At 44.7% G+C, this 13,445-nt stretch overlaps 1 protein-coding gene across 1 annotated transcript in view; it reads right to left on the bottom strand.

The window, feature by feature from the left end:
• Positions 1-145: 145 nt before the first annotated feature.
• LOC134211532 (BTB/POZ domain-containing protein 17) overlaps positions 146-13,445 on the bottom strand; it is a 31,228-nt gene continuing 17,928 nt past the window's right edge. Inside the window, 4 exon segments of the mRNA XM_062688466.1 lie at positions 146-301; positions 304-345; positions 348-374; positions 377-437. Coding sequence (XP_062544450.1) covers positions 180-301; positions 304-345; positions 348-374; positions 377-437 — 252 coding nt within the window. The 3' untranslated portion in view covers positions 146-179.

Genomic DNA, 13,445 nt, shown 5'->3' with positions numbered 1-13,445 from the left:
ATCAGTATGCTTCGTTCAGTACGTATTGCTGCTCTGCCGTGTCGTTCAGAGCCATGTGATTGATCTGCGTCCTGCGTTCGTGAACCCTCTGCCCGACTCATCGATGTGATTGACCGGATCGCATGGCAATCGAAAAGCGCTCCTCTCTTCTCGCTCAACCGCGCGCGCGCTTCTTATCGTTAGTCTTTGAACTCGAACGTTGGCATATCTGTGCAGGCGTACTCACCGAGCGGCGCAATGATGACCTGTAACCGGATGGTATCCCGCTTCTCGCCGGTTAAGTGCGGGCTGAGGTTGACCCGCTCAGCTGCAGCTCGTCGTACGGTATCAGGTTGTCGATGTTAGCACCCGGAAGTCGTTGTTGAAGTACGCCGCCGCACATGGCACGTCCGAATGTGGTTGATGCGGTTCTGGACACCGCTGATCAGGACACCGATCTGGCAGGAGAAACATTGAGCAGAATTTTTGGTCAAGGAAGTTAATTAGATAAAATATTTTCTAAAATAAGACGAATTTATTCAAAACAGTTAAGTTTGCTTTCAAATGACGACTACAACTCAGTAGCTGACTGGGAAATGGCTCTCGTTGCATCTACAGTGACTATAATAACAGTGTCGTCAAGAGTCAGAATTGGAACAGAATACAAACAGTTCCATACAAATGCGCGTTCCAACCGAGTAGGAGACCTCTCAAAGTGGCACATGGCGACCAACTGAGATTTGAACCAGCCACGTACAGCATGTATTGTTTTCTGCCGCGTATCTAACCACTAGACTAAAGAGTGCTGCACTGCTGCATCTTGCCCTAGAAGCAATTAAAAAGGTCGATAATAAAATTTCAGCTTGGACTTGTCGTTATCATCCGATCGTTATAAGTACCAACCCTAAGCAGGCACTACTGAATGTTGTTTTGTCGGTCTGAGGACCAGAAGCAGTGCTGGAATTACTTTTCTTAGCCATGCATGATTTAAATCCTCGCCCGTCTAAGCAGCTGGATGGGGCAAGATGGGCCACCCAAGGCGAACCCTCAATATTTAAGAATAGAAACATTTTAATTTATTTTATTTTTTTTCTGGTTTAAAGAGGTTTTCAGCCTAAGGCTGGTTCACCTCTTGGAAATATATTAACAAAATATTATATTTTAGAATACATATTATTGATTTTAAGGAAACTAAGAACTTTTGCTTCTTCGGTAGGATCATTTTGCAAAATATTTCGTATACTTGACTGAAGATCTAAGTTGATTCTCGTTGCTTCAAACTGAGGACAGTTTGCCAGAAGATGTTCAACGGTTAAAGGTTCATTGCAGATTGGACAAACTGGTCTGGAAGCTGATGATACGCAGTGTGGATGGGTTATCCTGGTCTGTCCAACTCTCAAACGTGACAAAACTTGTTGTTCCTTATAGTCTTTACGATCGTTCCATCTTCCAGTGTCACCTTTGATTTTCCTTAGAAAAGCGTCTCGGTTGGAGTACCATTGTTGTTGCCATGTCCGGTGAACTGCATGTATAATTTGTCTGCGTGCATCAGCTCCGGGTGTTGGTAGAATCCACATTCTGGAGCTTCTGCCAAGGCACGCCAAACGGTCTGCGGCTTCGTTTCCAGTTATACCACAGTGTGCTGGTATCCAACATAAGATAGTATTTGCAGGGATTTCCGCTTCGATCTCTTGTATCAGTGGATGAGTTTGCCGTGATTTTTCTAAAACAGATAAAACACTCGCCGAGTCCGAAAGAATTATCGTTGGTAAGTTAGCGACATCGATGTTTTTTATAGCCATTTGAATCGCTGCAGCTTCACTAGAGAAAACGGAGAATACATTGGGGACTTTGCGTGCGATCTGAAGTGTGGAGCTGTGTATGCTAATCCCGACAGTTCCATTCGCTTTGGATCCATCCGTGAATATTTTCAAGTGCGTTCTGTATTTGGTATTCAACAAATTATTGAGAACTGCTGAGACTTTGGAGGGAGGATCTCCGGCTCGCACTAGATGCTTAATTGACCAGCCGACTTTTGGTCCCATATGATCCCATCGGCGATCTCCGATCCGATAAACTTCTGCTATCCGAGGGAAATCTATTTGAGCGTATTCTCTGACAAATTTTATGGCTTGTTCTAGGACGAAGACGTTCTCGCAATCACCATGAGTTTTCTCCAAGTAGCTTATGGCCCTAGAAGCAGCAGCAGAGGTCAATACATAAGGGAAAGGAAGTAATCCGGCTTCAGTACACGTAGCAAGGCTGGGAGTGCTTGGAAGTAGTCCAGATGTAATCCGTATCATTTTATTGTAGATAGGGCTGAAAGCATTGATCATGTCTTTTGATGCTCTGACGGTAATTTCTAGTCCGTACAGTAGTTTGCTCAATACGATACTGCAACCCACGTTGTATAACAACTTGCGATTGTTCGTTTTTTGTCTACAATTAATAACTCTCAGCAACCGTGTTCTGCATTCTGCTTCTTTCTTCGTATAGGAAAAATGGGATTTGAAGCTGCATTTACGGTCGATTGTAATCCCAAGAATGCGTAATTCTTTTTTGTAGGCAATGGATTTTCCAGCGACGGTAATGGGGTTGTCCCACGGGTTGTGACGGTGCATACAGCAATGCGTGATCGAACATTTCTCAGCCGCCATAGTGAAGCCATTCTGTTCTGCCCATTTATGAATAGATCTAACAGCAGCCTGCAATTTTCTTCTAATGAGTTTTGGTTTCTTCCCAACTACGACCAAAATGATGTCGTCAGCATAAATAAAGATGAATACTCCTTTTGGAAGATTGTCAAAAGCCGAGTTCATCGTTATTAGAAATAATGTTACAGCGAGCACAGAACCCTGTGGTACACCGGTTTCTTCTTGGAATACTCTGGAGCGCGTGTTTCCGATTAATACTTGGAACGTTCGGTCATTTAAATATACTTGGATAAACTGTCCTATGTTGCCTATAAAACCCCAATCGACAAGTTTTCGCAGGACCCCAGGTCTCCACACCCTATTATACGCCTTTGAGAGGTCAAGTGCAGCAATGTCGACGTGTAGGTCGTTCGTTAGAGCATCATCAATTATTTGACCTAGGGACGCAAGGTAGGATCCGGTTCCTTTCCCTTTGAGGAATGCATGTTGTCGTTGATCCAAAAGGTTGCGTTCCCGAAGTACAGTCACAAGACGCCGGTTGACCATGCGTTCCATAATTTTCGACATACAGCTAGTGAGTGCAATGGGACGGTAATCGCAAGAGTTGAATGATCCTGTTTTTTTTCTTTGGTATGGGAATAACTAAACTATGCCTCCATGTTGTTGGAAATATACCGTTTGACCACATTTGGTTAAGGCTTTCCAAGAAGGAGGTTTTAACGCGTAACGGAAGATGTTTTAGTAAAGGGTAGCTGATATCATCCGGCCCGGCGGTTTTTCCTTTTGCCGAATCGAGTGCAAATAACAGTTCTGCAAAGGTGAAAGGTTCATTGAAGTCACATTTACCGAAGTCATTCGGTATTGCAAATAATGTTGAAGTGCAATCGGCTTTAGCTTGTGCGGTTAAAAAAGGCTGGGTGTACGTTGAGGAGGATGATAGTTCCGAAAAGTATTCTCCCATAGCATTGGCGACGATTATGGGGTCACGGGAAATGACATCGTTGTGGCGAATTCCGAAACCTTGTGACCTTCTTTTTCCACTCATAGAATTCACCTTTTGCCACATCCTGGTTGTGGATTGGCTTCCGTCAAATCCTTCGAGAAATGTTTCCCACGCTTTGGTTTTAGCCTTTCTGATAACGTCTCTGCATTCATTTCTCGACCGTTGAAACTGTTGATGAATTTGTTCCCAGTCGGGGTGAGTTCTAGGTGTGCGTTTACATTTTCTAAGCGCTCTCCGACGAGCTTTCACTGCCTTCTTCGTTGTATCGTTCCTTTTTTTTTTTTTAATTTATTATTTCAACATTGATCTATAAAAATAGCTCTTAATCTGCAAGCTAGGGATATGAAATAACGGAAATTCTATTTTTTTTATTTTATTTTGTGTTATTAAAGTAGTAAATTCGGCAATTAATATTGTTTGTATTCATAACATTAAGTTACACACATAAAGATGAGTTTATTGCCAATGATTCTATTGAATAAAAGAGGATTTAAAAGCTTTGGGTTAAGAAAAGGCACCACATTTAAAAATGTCTGCAATTTCTTATGCAAACAAACCGTTCATGTATTGCCTTTTTAAAGACAAACAATATATTTTTTATGTGAATATGTACATTATGTGGAAGATATTGAGTTGGAAAATGTATTGGAGGTAACCACTTTCCCTTCGATGGGAGTTGCGTGCTCTTACTTACGCAATGCGGTCAGGTCTGAGCTTGACGACCGATTGGCAAATAGCTTACACAACCTCACTTGATGAGTACACTTGCTGATGAAGAATGTGTATAGCCGCCAGACATTCTAAATACCCACGCTCCTCTAATGTGGACGTGTACTATACACATGTGGAAGTGTTGGCTGGAGAAATGGATTGCGAGTGATTTGACTATACGTCCAATTCGGGAATCTCGAGCTCGTTCAGTAGCCGCTAGGTTGCGAAGGACGACGGAGGTCCTTCGTAGCTTAGTTGGTTAAAGCACCAGTCGAGCGTACTGTAGTGTCAGGGGTTCGAGTCGCATCGAAGGAAAAGTGGTTACCTCCAATACATTTTCCAAATCAATATCTTCCACATAACGTACAGGACAGAGATCAGTGCGTGATTTCTCTTGTTTCGGACAGCAGAACGATTGCGCAATGTGTTGAAATAATGTGTTCTGCATTGCGCGGCCGGTAATAAGAGTAGCCAAGTGCAGTGCGTGTTTTAGTCGTCGGGAAAAAAGCGCGTACTTCAATAGTTTGCTGTAGCTATCGAGCAAGTGAGTACAGAGTGCTGCGCTTTCGTGCGGTCGTCCAAAACGCGAATCTCCTCAGTTTTCATATGCCACCGGGCGTGCATGTTTCAACTTTTAACTCGTATTAGTGCTATTTCCCATCCCATAGATCGCATCGCTTACCAAAGTGAATCCAGATAAATTATCCTTTGTAACTAAAACGATATCCTATCCCAAGACAATCGTGGAGATGCAGAGGTATACTCGGTCTCTAGTAGCAACGAGAGTCGGACTAACAATCCTTCCATTCCTATATGACCGTAAGGACGTGGCCGGCGCCGTTATTGACTTTAAATATTTGAGCTCCCGAAACGTGTACATTGAGAATGGGCAGCTAATCCCAAGCCCCATTCATTGTGTTCGCTGTACAATTTCGCAAGTAGCAACTACAAATTGTGCGGTCATAATGCTCATGCTCATGCATCAATATCTTCCACACAACGTACATATTCACATATGAGTTTTCATAACATTGTAAATTAACGTCCAAGTCGGGTGATTTAATCCCCGGAAATAGGCAATCAACTTTGATTGAACTGAAGTAAATATAGCAAAACATAACATTTTTTCAAGTCATCTTTTTCTTCTTATTGGCAACATCACATCTCCCAGTAGCACATTGCCGCCTCGCAGCTTAGGGTTAATTAAGCACTTCCACAGTTGTTAACTGCGAGGTTTACTGCCGCTAACCGCAAGTCGAGCACATCTGTACATGGACGCCATTTTTGCATTCGTATATCGTGAGGCTAACACGATGACCTTCTGCGTGGTTTTGCTTTATGGCACTAACTCAGAAAATTACTTAAAACAATCTTTAGACATTTCTCGCTTAACTTTTCAAAAGGACCTAAGTAACATTTTTTTCATGAATTAATTTGAATAGCGCAATCAACAGAAAAACATGAAAGCTTTTGATTGCAGTAGTCAAATTAATTCATGAAAAAAATGTTACTTAGATCCTTTTGAAAAGAAGAAGAATGCGAAGAATGAAGAATGAAGAATGAAGAATGAATGAAGAATGAAGAATGAAGAATAAAGAATAATAGAATAATAGAATAGAATAAGGAATGAAGAATAGAGAATAGAGAATAGGAAATAGAGAATAGAAAATAGAAAATAGAGAATAGAGAATAAAGAATAGAGAATGGAGAATAGAGAATAGAGAATAGAGATTAGAGAATAGAAAATAGAAAATAGAGAATAGAGAATAGAAAATAGAGAATAGAGAATAAAAAATAGAGAATGGAGAATAGAGAATAGAGATTAGAGAATAGAGAAGAGGGAATAGATAATAGAGAATAAAGAATAAATAATGAAAATCGCACAAAGAAGGAAGGAGCAAAGAAGAAGGAAGAAGACGGAAAAAGAGAGAAAGAAGACGGTAGAATGGAGAAAGAAAATAGATGAGAGATTGAAGAATGAACACAGTAGAAGGAAGAAGGAAAAAGTAAGATTAAGATGGCAGATGGAATTAGAGGTGTGCTCCGGTCCAAAAATTAGCGGCGGCACCGTTTTCGGCGTCACGCCGAAAGTCATTTAACCCGGCGGCGGCGGCGGCGTGAATCGGCGTGGTGATTTTTTTTATAACGTTCGCGAAGATTTTTTTTTTTTCATTTTTTCGGGATATCAACAGGAGCATCGTTTCCAGAAAATTTTTCAAGTATTTCTAAAACATTCGTTATTGAAAATTATTTTAGAATTTTCCACAGGTACTACTTTGCATTTTTTTGCAATTCCTAATGAAAATTGTTTGGAATTTCAACCGAAAGTTATTTAGAATTTACATGAGAAACTTTTCAGAATTTTCATGGAGGAATTTCCAAGATGAGTCCCCGAATGAAATCCTGGAGGAAAATTTTAAATGTAATTCAGGAGGAATTTCCGAAAGGATTCTTTAATAAATTCCCGCAGTAGAACATTTCGCTAAAGAAATTTTCGATGGAATTCCGATCGGATTTTCCAAAGGAATTCCTAGAAGAATTCTCAAAAAAGAAAAATTAAAGATTTTCTCAGAAGGATTCCAAAATGAATTTATGAATAGTTTCCCAAAGGAATTTTTATTATGGAAATTTTAAACGAATTTCCGAAAATTCAAAGGAATTTGTAGAAGAAATACTGAAAGAAACTCTCTAGAAAAGACGTTCCTGTAGGAATGTTTTTAACAAATCTTCTTCTTCTTCTTATTTGCATTACATCGCCACACTGGGACAGAGCCACATCGCAGCTTAGTGTTCATTAAGCACTTCCACAGTTATTAACTGCGAGGTTTCTAAGCCAGATTACCATTTTTGCATTCGTATATCATGAGGCTAACACGATGATACCTAATGCCCAGAGAAGTCGAGACAATTTCCAATCCGAAAATTGCCTAGACCGGCACCGGGAATCGAACCCAGCCACCCTCAGCATGGTCTTGCTTTGTAGCCGCGCGTCTTACCGCACGGCTAAGGAGGACAGCCACTTGGGGCCATTAATTTTCCTGCTTTACTTCAACGATGTTCACCATGTAATCGACGGACCACGGCTATCCTTTGCGGATGATCTGAAGATATTTCTTCGCATCTGCTCTATAGCCGATTGCCAATCTCTCCAAAACCAGATTACTGTGTTCGCCAACTGGTGTACTCTGAACCGACTTGTGGTCAATCCGGCGAAATGTTCGGTAATTACTTTTTCACGAAAGAAGAAGCCGATCCGATTTAGTTACTCTCTTCTCGACACGACCATCAACCGAGTGCATTGCGTGAAAGATTTGGGAGTTCTTCTGGATTCGCAACTTACATTTACCCAGCACATATCCTTTGTCGTCGATAAAGCGGCCAGAACGGTGGCGGGTGGCGAAAAATTCCACCGACGTAAATTGCTTGAAGGCACTCTACTGCTCTCTCGTCCGGTCGAATAGTGCTCGGCGGTCTGGTGTCCTTACTACAAGAACGGATCGGAGCGCATCGGAGAGATCTATTTCGCCTCCCTAGTTGCGAGGACCGCTGCCAGCTGATCGACCTTCTTCCGTTGCGTATCCGTAGGGACTTAAGCAGAGCACTGACAGTCGCTGATATTATACAAGGAAGAATCGATTGTCCAGACACTGAACGGGCTACAGAGAGTTTTTAATAGGGTGGCATCAGTATTTGACTACCACTTGACAAGAGATGCGCTTCGCCGTAGTTTTGTAAATGTTTTTCGTCGAAGTAGCTGACGCGCATATGCTAGATAAGTGTATTTAAGTCCCATGACAATTTTATTTTTCGTTGTGACTTTACTGTTTTGTTAATTAGTTATTATTGTAGTGACCATACTAGTTTTAAATCATCATTAGGATTACGAACAATATGTTGATGTACACCATAAATCAGTAAATCAAATCAATAAATCAATGATATACGAATGCTAAAATGGTAACTTGGCTTAGTAACCTTGCAGTTAAGGTCTGAGGGAAAGGTTTTCCGTTAAAAAAGCACGTGTAACACTCTCTGAGAGAGAAAATTGCCCAATTCAGCCCGCCAGAATGACTCTGTCAGTGTCGCCAAAATGATTTCATCATTATGCAGTTTACAATGGACCAATCAATAAGCAAAAACTGCCGCTATGAAATGAACAGATTGCGCCACCGTAGACATGTTCTGTCAAACACACATGAATAGAAATATGCATATACAGTGCCGCCATTGTTTTGATGCGGTGAGTGCAAAATTAGTTACCTTGATTGATCCATTGCTTGAGAATTTGCCGTAAACGGAGAACAAAAAGAATTGGCAACAATGCGGAAGAAATTTATCATTCATGCAGTGGTTCGGCGAGAGAACAGCAGAAGCGCCGACCAATCACGCAATGAGGAAATCAAAATAAACAAACTCCAGCTGGTTTTGGAAAATGAAAACATGAGCCGTTTCTAGAACAACATTAGAAAATATTGTCAGAGGATTTCTGTACAAGGTTTCCACACAAGCTTTGAAAAATATTTGGGTGATAACAGTGGTGCTGGTGTAAATAAGACAAACAAGACAAATAAGACAAAAAAGATAAATACGACAAATAAGTCAAATAAGACAACTAATACAAATAAGATAGATAAGACTAAGAAGAAAAATAAAGTAATTCCTAAAGGAATTCTTTCGGAAGTTCCTCCAGGAATCCGTTCGGAAGTTCCTCCAGCAAATCCCTTGGAAGTTCCTCCAGGAATTCCTTCAGAAGTTCCTCCAGGAATTCCTGCGAAAGTTCCTCCAGGAATTCCTTCGGAAGTTCCTCCAAGAATTCCTTCGGAAGTTCCTCCAGGAATTTCTTCGGAAGTTACTCCAGGAACTCCTGGAGGCACTTTCGAAGGAATTCCTGGAGGAACTTCCGGAATTTCCTCCAGGCATTCCTTCGGAAGATCCTCCAGAAATTCCTTCGAAAGTTCCTCCAGGAATTCCTTCGGAAGTTCCTCCAAGAATTCCTTCGGAAGTTCCTCCAGGAATTCCTTCGAAAGTGCTTCCAGGAATTCCTTAGAGGAACTTCCGAATGGATTTCTGGAGGAACTTCCGAAGGAATTCCTGGAGGAACTTCCGAAGGAATTCCTGGAGGAACTTTCGAAGGAATTCCTGGAGGATCTTCCGAAGCAATGCCTGGAGGAACTTCCGAAGGAATTCCTGGAGAAACTTCCGACGGAATTCCTGGAGGAACTTCCGAAGGAATTCCTGGAGGAACTTTCGAAGGAATTCCTGGAGGATCTTCCGAAGCAATGCCTGGAGGAACTTCCGAAGGAATTCCTGGAGAAACTTCCGACGGAATTCCTGGAGGAACTTCCGAACGAATTTCTGGAGAAACTTCCGGAGGAATTCCCGGAGGAACTTCCGGAGGAATTCCCGGAGGAACTTCCGGAGGAATTTCCGGAGGAACTTCCGAAGGAATTCCCGGAGGAACTTCCGGAGGAATTCCCGGAGGAACTTCCGGAGAAATTCCCGGAGAAATTCCCGGAGGAACTTCCGGAGGAATTCCCGGAGGAACTTCCGGAGGAATTCCCGGAGGAGCTTCCGGAGGAATTCTCGGAGGAACTTCCGGAGGAATTCCCGGAGGAACTTCCGGAGGAATTCCCGGAGGAACTTCCGGAGGAATTCCCGGAGGAACTTCCAGAGGAATTCCCGGAGGAACTTCCGGAGGAATTCCTGGACGAACTTCTGGAGGAATTCCCGGAAGAACTTCCGGAGGAATTCCCGGGGGGAACTTCCGGAGGAATTCCCGGGGGGAACTTCCGGAGGAATTCCCGGGGGGAACTTCCGGAGGAATTCCCGGGGGGAACTTCCGGAGGAATTCCCGGGGGAACTTCCGGAGGAATTCCCGGGGGAACTTCCGGAGGAATTCCCGGAGGAACTTCCGGAGGAATTCCCGGAGGAACTTCCGGAGGAATTCCCGGAGGAACTTCCGGAGGCATTCCCGGAGGAGCTTCCGGAGGAATTCCCGGAGGAACTTCCGGAGGAATTCCCAGAGGAACTTCCGGAGGAATTCCCAGAGGAACTTCCGGAGGAATTCCCAGAGGAACTTCCGGAGGAATTCCCGGAGGAACTCCCGAAGGAACTTCCGGAGGAACTCCCGAAAGAACTTCCAGAGGAACTTCCGAAGGAACTTCCGCAGGAACTCCCGAAGGAACTTCCGCAGGAACTCCCGAAGGAACTTCCGCAGGAGCTCCCGAAGGAACTTCCGCAGGAACTCCCGAAGGAACTTCCGCAGGAACTCTCGAAGGAACTTCCGCAGGAACTCCCGAATGAACTTCCGCGGGAACTCCCGAAGGAACTTCCGGAGGAACTCCCGAAGGAACTTCCGGAGGAACTCCCGAAGGAACTTCCAGAGGAACTCCCGAAGGAACTTCCGGAGGAACTCCCGAAGGAACATCCGGAGGAACTCCCGAAGGAACTTCCGGAGGAACTCCCGAAGGAACTTCCGGAGGAACTCCCGAAGGAACTTCCGGAGGAACTTCCGCAGGAACTCTCGAAGGAACTTCCGCAGGAACTCTCGAAGGAACTTCCGCAGGAACTCCCGAAGGAACTTCCGCAGGAACTCCCGAAGGAACTTCCGCAGGAACTCCCGAAGGAACTTCCGCAGGAACTCCCGAAGGAACTTCCGCAGGAACTCCCGAAGGAACTTCCGGAGGAACTCCCGAAGGAACTTCCGCAGGAACTCCCGAAGGAACTTCCGGAGGAACTCCCGAAGGAACTTCCGGAGGAACTCCCGAAGGAACTTCCGGAGGAACTCCCGAAGGAACTTCCGGAGGAACTCCCGAAGGAACTTCCGGAGGAACTCCCGAAGGAACTTCCGGAGGAACTCCCGAAGGAACTTCCGGAGGAACTCCCGAAGGAACTTCCGGAGGAACTCCCGAAGGAACTTCCGGAGGAACTCCCGAAGGAACTTCCGGAGGAACTCCCGAAGGAACTTCCGGAGGAACTCCCGAAGGAACTCCCGAAGGAACTCCCGAAGAAACTTCCGGAGGAACTCCCGAAGAAACTTCCGGAGGAACTCCCGAAGAAACTTCCGGAGGAACTCCCGAAGGAACTTCCGGAGGAATTCCCGAAGGAACTTCCGAAGAACTTCCGGAGGAATTCCCGAAGGAACTTCCGGAGGAATTCCCGAAGGAATTTCCGGAGGAATTCCCGAAGAAACTTCCGGAAGAATTCCCGAAAGAATTTCCGGAGGAATTCCCGAAGGAATTTCCGGAGGAATTCCCGAAGGAACTTCCAGAGGAATTCCCGAAGGAACTTCTGGAGGAATTCCCGAAGGAACTTCTGGAGGAATTCCCGAAGGAACTTTAGGAGGAGTTCCTGGAGGAATTTCCGAAGGAATTGCTGGAGGAACTTCCGAAAGAATTCCTGGAGGAACTTCCGAAGGAATTCCTGGAGGAACTTCCGAAGAGACTCCTGGAGGAACTTCCGAAGGAATTCCTGGAGGAACTTCCGAAGGAATTCCTGGAGGAACTTCCGAAGGAATTCCCGGAGGAACTTCCGAAGGAATTTCTGGAGGAACTTCCGAAGGAATTTCTGGAGGAACTTCCGAAGGAATTTCTGGAGGAACTTCCGAAGGAATTTCTGGAGGAACTTCCGAAGGAATTCCTGGAGGAACTTCCGAAGGAATTCCTGGAGGAACTTCCGAAGGAATTCCTGGAGGAACTTCCGAAGGAATTCCTGGAGGAACTTCCGAAGGAATTCCTGGAGGAACTTCCGAAGGAATTCCTGGAGGAACTTCCGAAGGAATTCCTGGAGGAACTTCCGAAGGAATTCCTGGAGGAACTTCCGGAGGAATTCCTGGAGGAACTTCCGAAGGAATTCCTGGAGGAACTTCCGAAGGAATTCCTGGAGGAACTTCCGAAGGAATTCCTGAGGAACTTCCGAAGGAATTCCTGGAGGAACTTCCGAAGGAATTCCTGGAGGAACTTCCGAAGGAATTCCTGGAGGAACTTCCGAAGGAATTCCTGGAGGAACTTCCGAAGGAATTCCTGGAGGAACTTCCGAAGGAATTCCTGGAGGAACTTCCGAAGGAATTCCTGGAGGAACTTCCGAAGGAATTCCTGGAGGAACTTCCGAAGGAATTCCTGGAGGAACTTCCGAAGGAACTTCCGAAGGAATTCCTGGAGGAACTTCCGAAGGAATTCCTGGAGGAACTTCCGAAGGAATTCCTGGAGGAACTTCCGAAGGAATTCCTGGAGGAACTTCCGAAGAAATTCCTGGAGGAACTTCCGAAGGAATTCCTGGAGGAACTTCCGAAGGAATTCCTGGAGGAACTTCCGAAGGAATTCCTGGAGGAACTTCCGAAGGAATTCCTGGAGGAACTTCCGAAGGAATTCCTGGAGGAACTTCCGAGAGAATTCCTGGAGGAACTTCCGAAGGAATTCCTGGAGGAACTTCCGAAGGAATTCCTGGAGGAACTTCCGAAGGAATTCCTGGAGGAACTTCCGAAGGAATTCCTGGAGGAACTTCCGAAGGAATTCCTGGAGTAACTTCCGAAGTAATTCCTGGAGGAACTTCCGAAGTAATTCCTGGAGGAACTTCCGAAGGAATTCCTGGAGGAACTTCCGAAGGAATTCCTGGAGGAACTTCCGAAGGAATTCCTGGAGGAACTTCCGAAGGAATTCCTGGAGGAACTTCCGAAGGAATTCCTGGAGGAACTTCCGAAGGAATTCCTGGAGGAACTTCCGAAGGAATTCCTGGAGGAACTTCCGAAGGAATTCCTGGAGGAACTTCCGAAGGAATTCCTGGAGGAACTTCCGAAGGAATTCCTGGAGGAACTTCCGAAGGAATTCCTGGAGGAACTTCCGAAGGAATTCCTGGAGGAACTTCCGAAGGAATTCCTGAAGGAACTTCCGAAGGAATTCCTGGAGGAACTTCCGAAGGAATTCCTGGAAGAACTTCCGAAGGAATTCCTGGAAGAACTTCCGAATGAATTCCTGAAGGAACTTCTGAAGGAATTCCTGGAGGAACATTCCAACTTCCGAAGGAATTCCTGGAAGAACTTTTTTATGAATTTCTGGAGGAACTTCCTTAGGAATTCCAGGAGGAACTTTCGAAGGAATTCC

The sequence above is a fragment of the Armigeres subalbatus genome, chromosome 1 (genome assembly GCF_024139115.2).
Source record: "Armigeres subalbatus isolate Guangzhou_Male chromosome 1, GZ_Asu_2, whole genome shotgun sequence".
NCBI lineage: Eukaryota > Metazoa > Arthropoda > Insecta > Diptera > Culicidae > Armigeres > Armigeres subalbatus.
The sequence above is the reverse complement of the archived record's forward strand: the minus strand, read 5'-3'. Positions and strand labels throughout refer to the sequence as shown.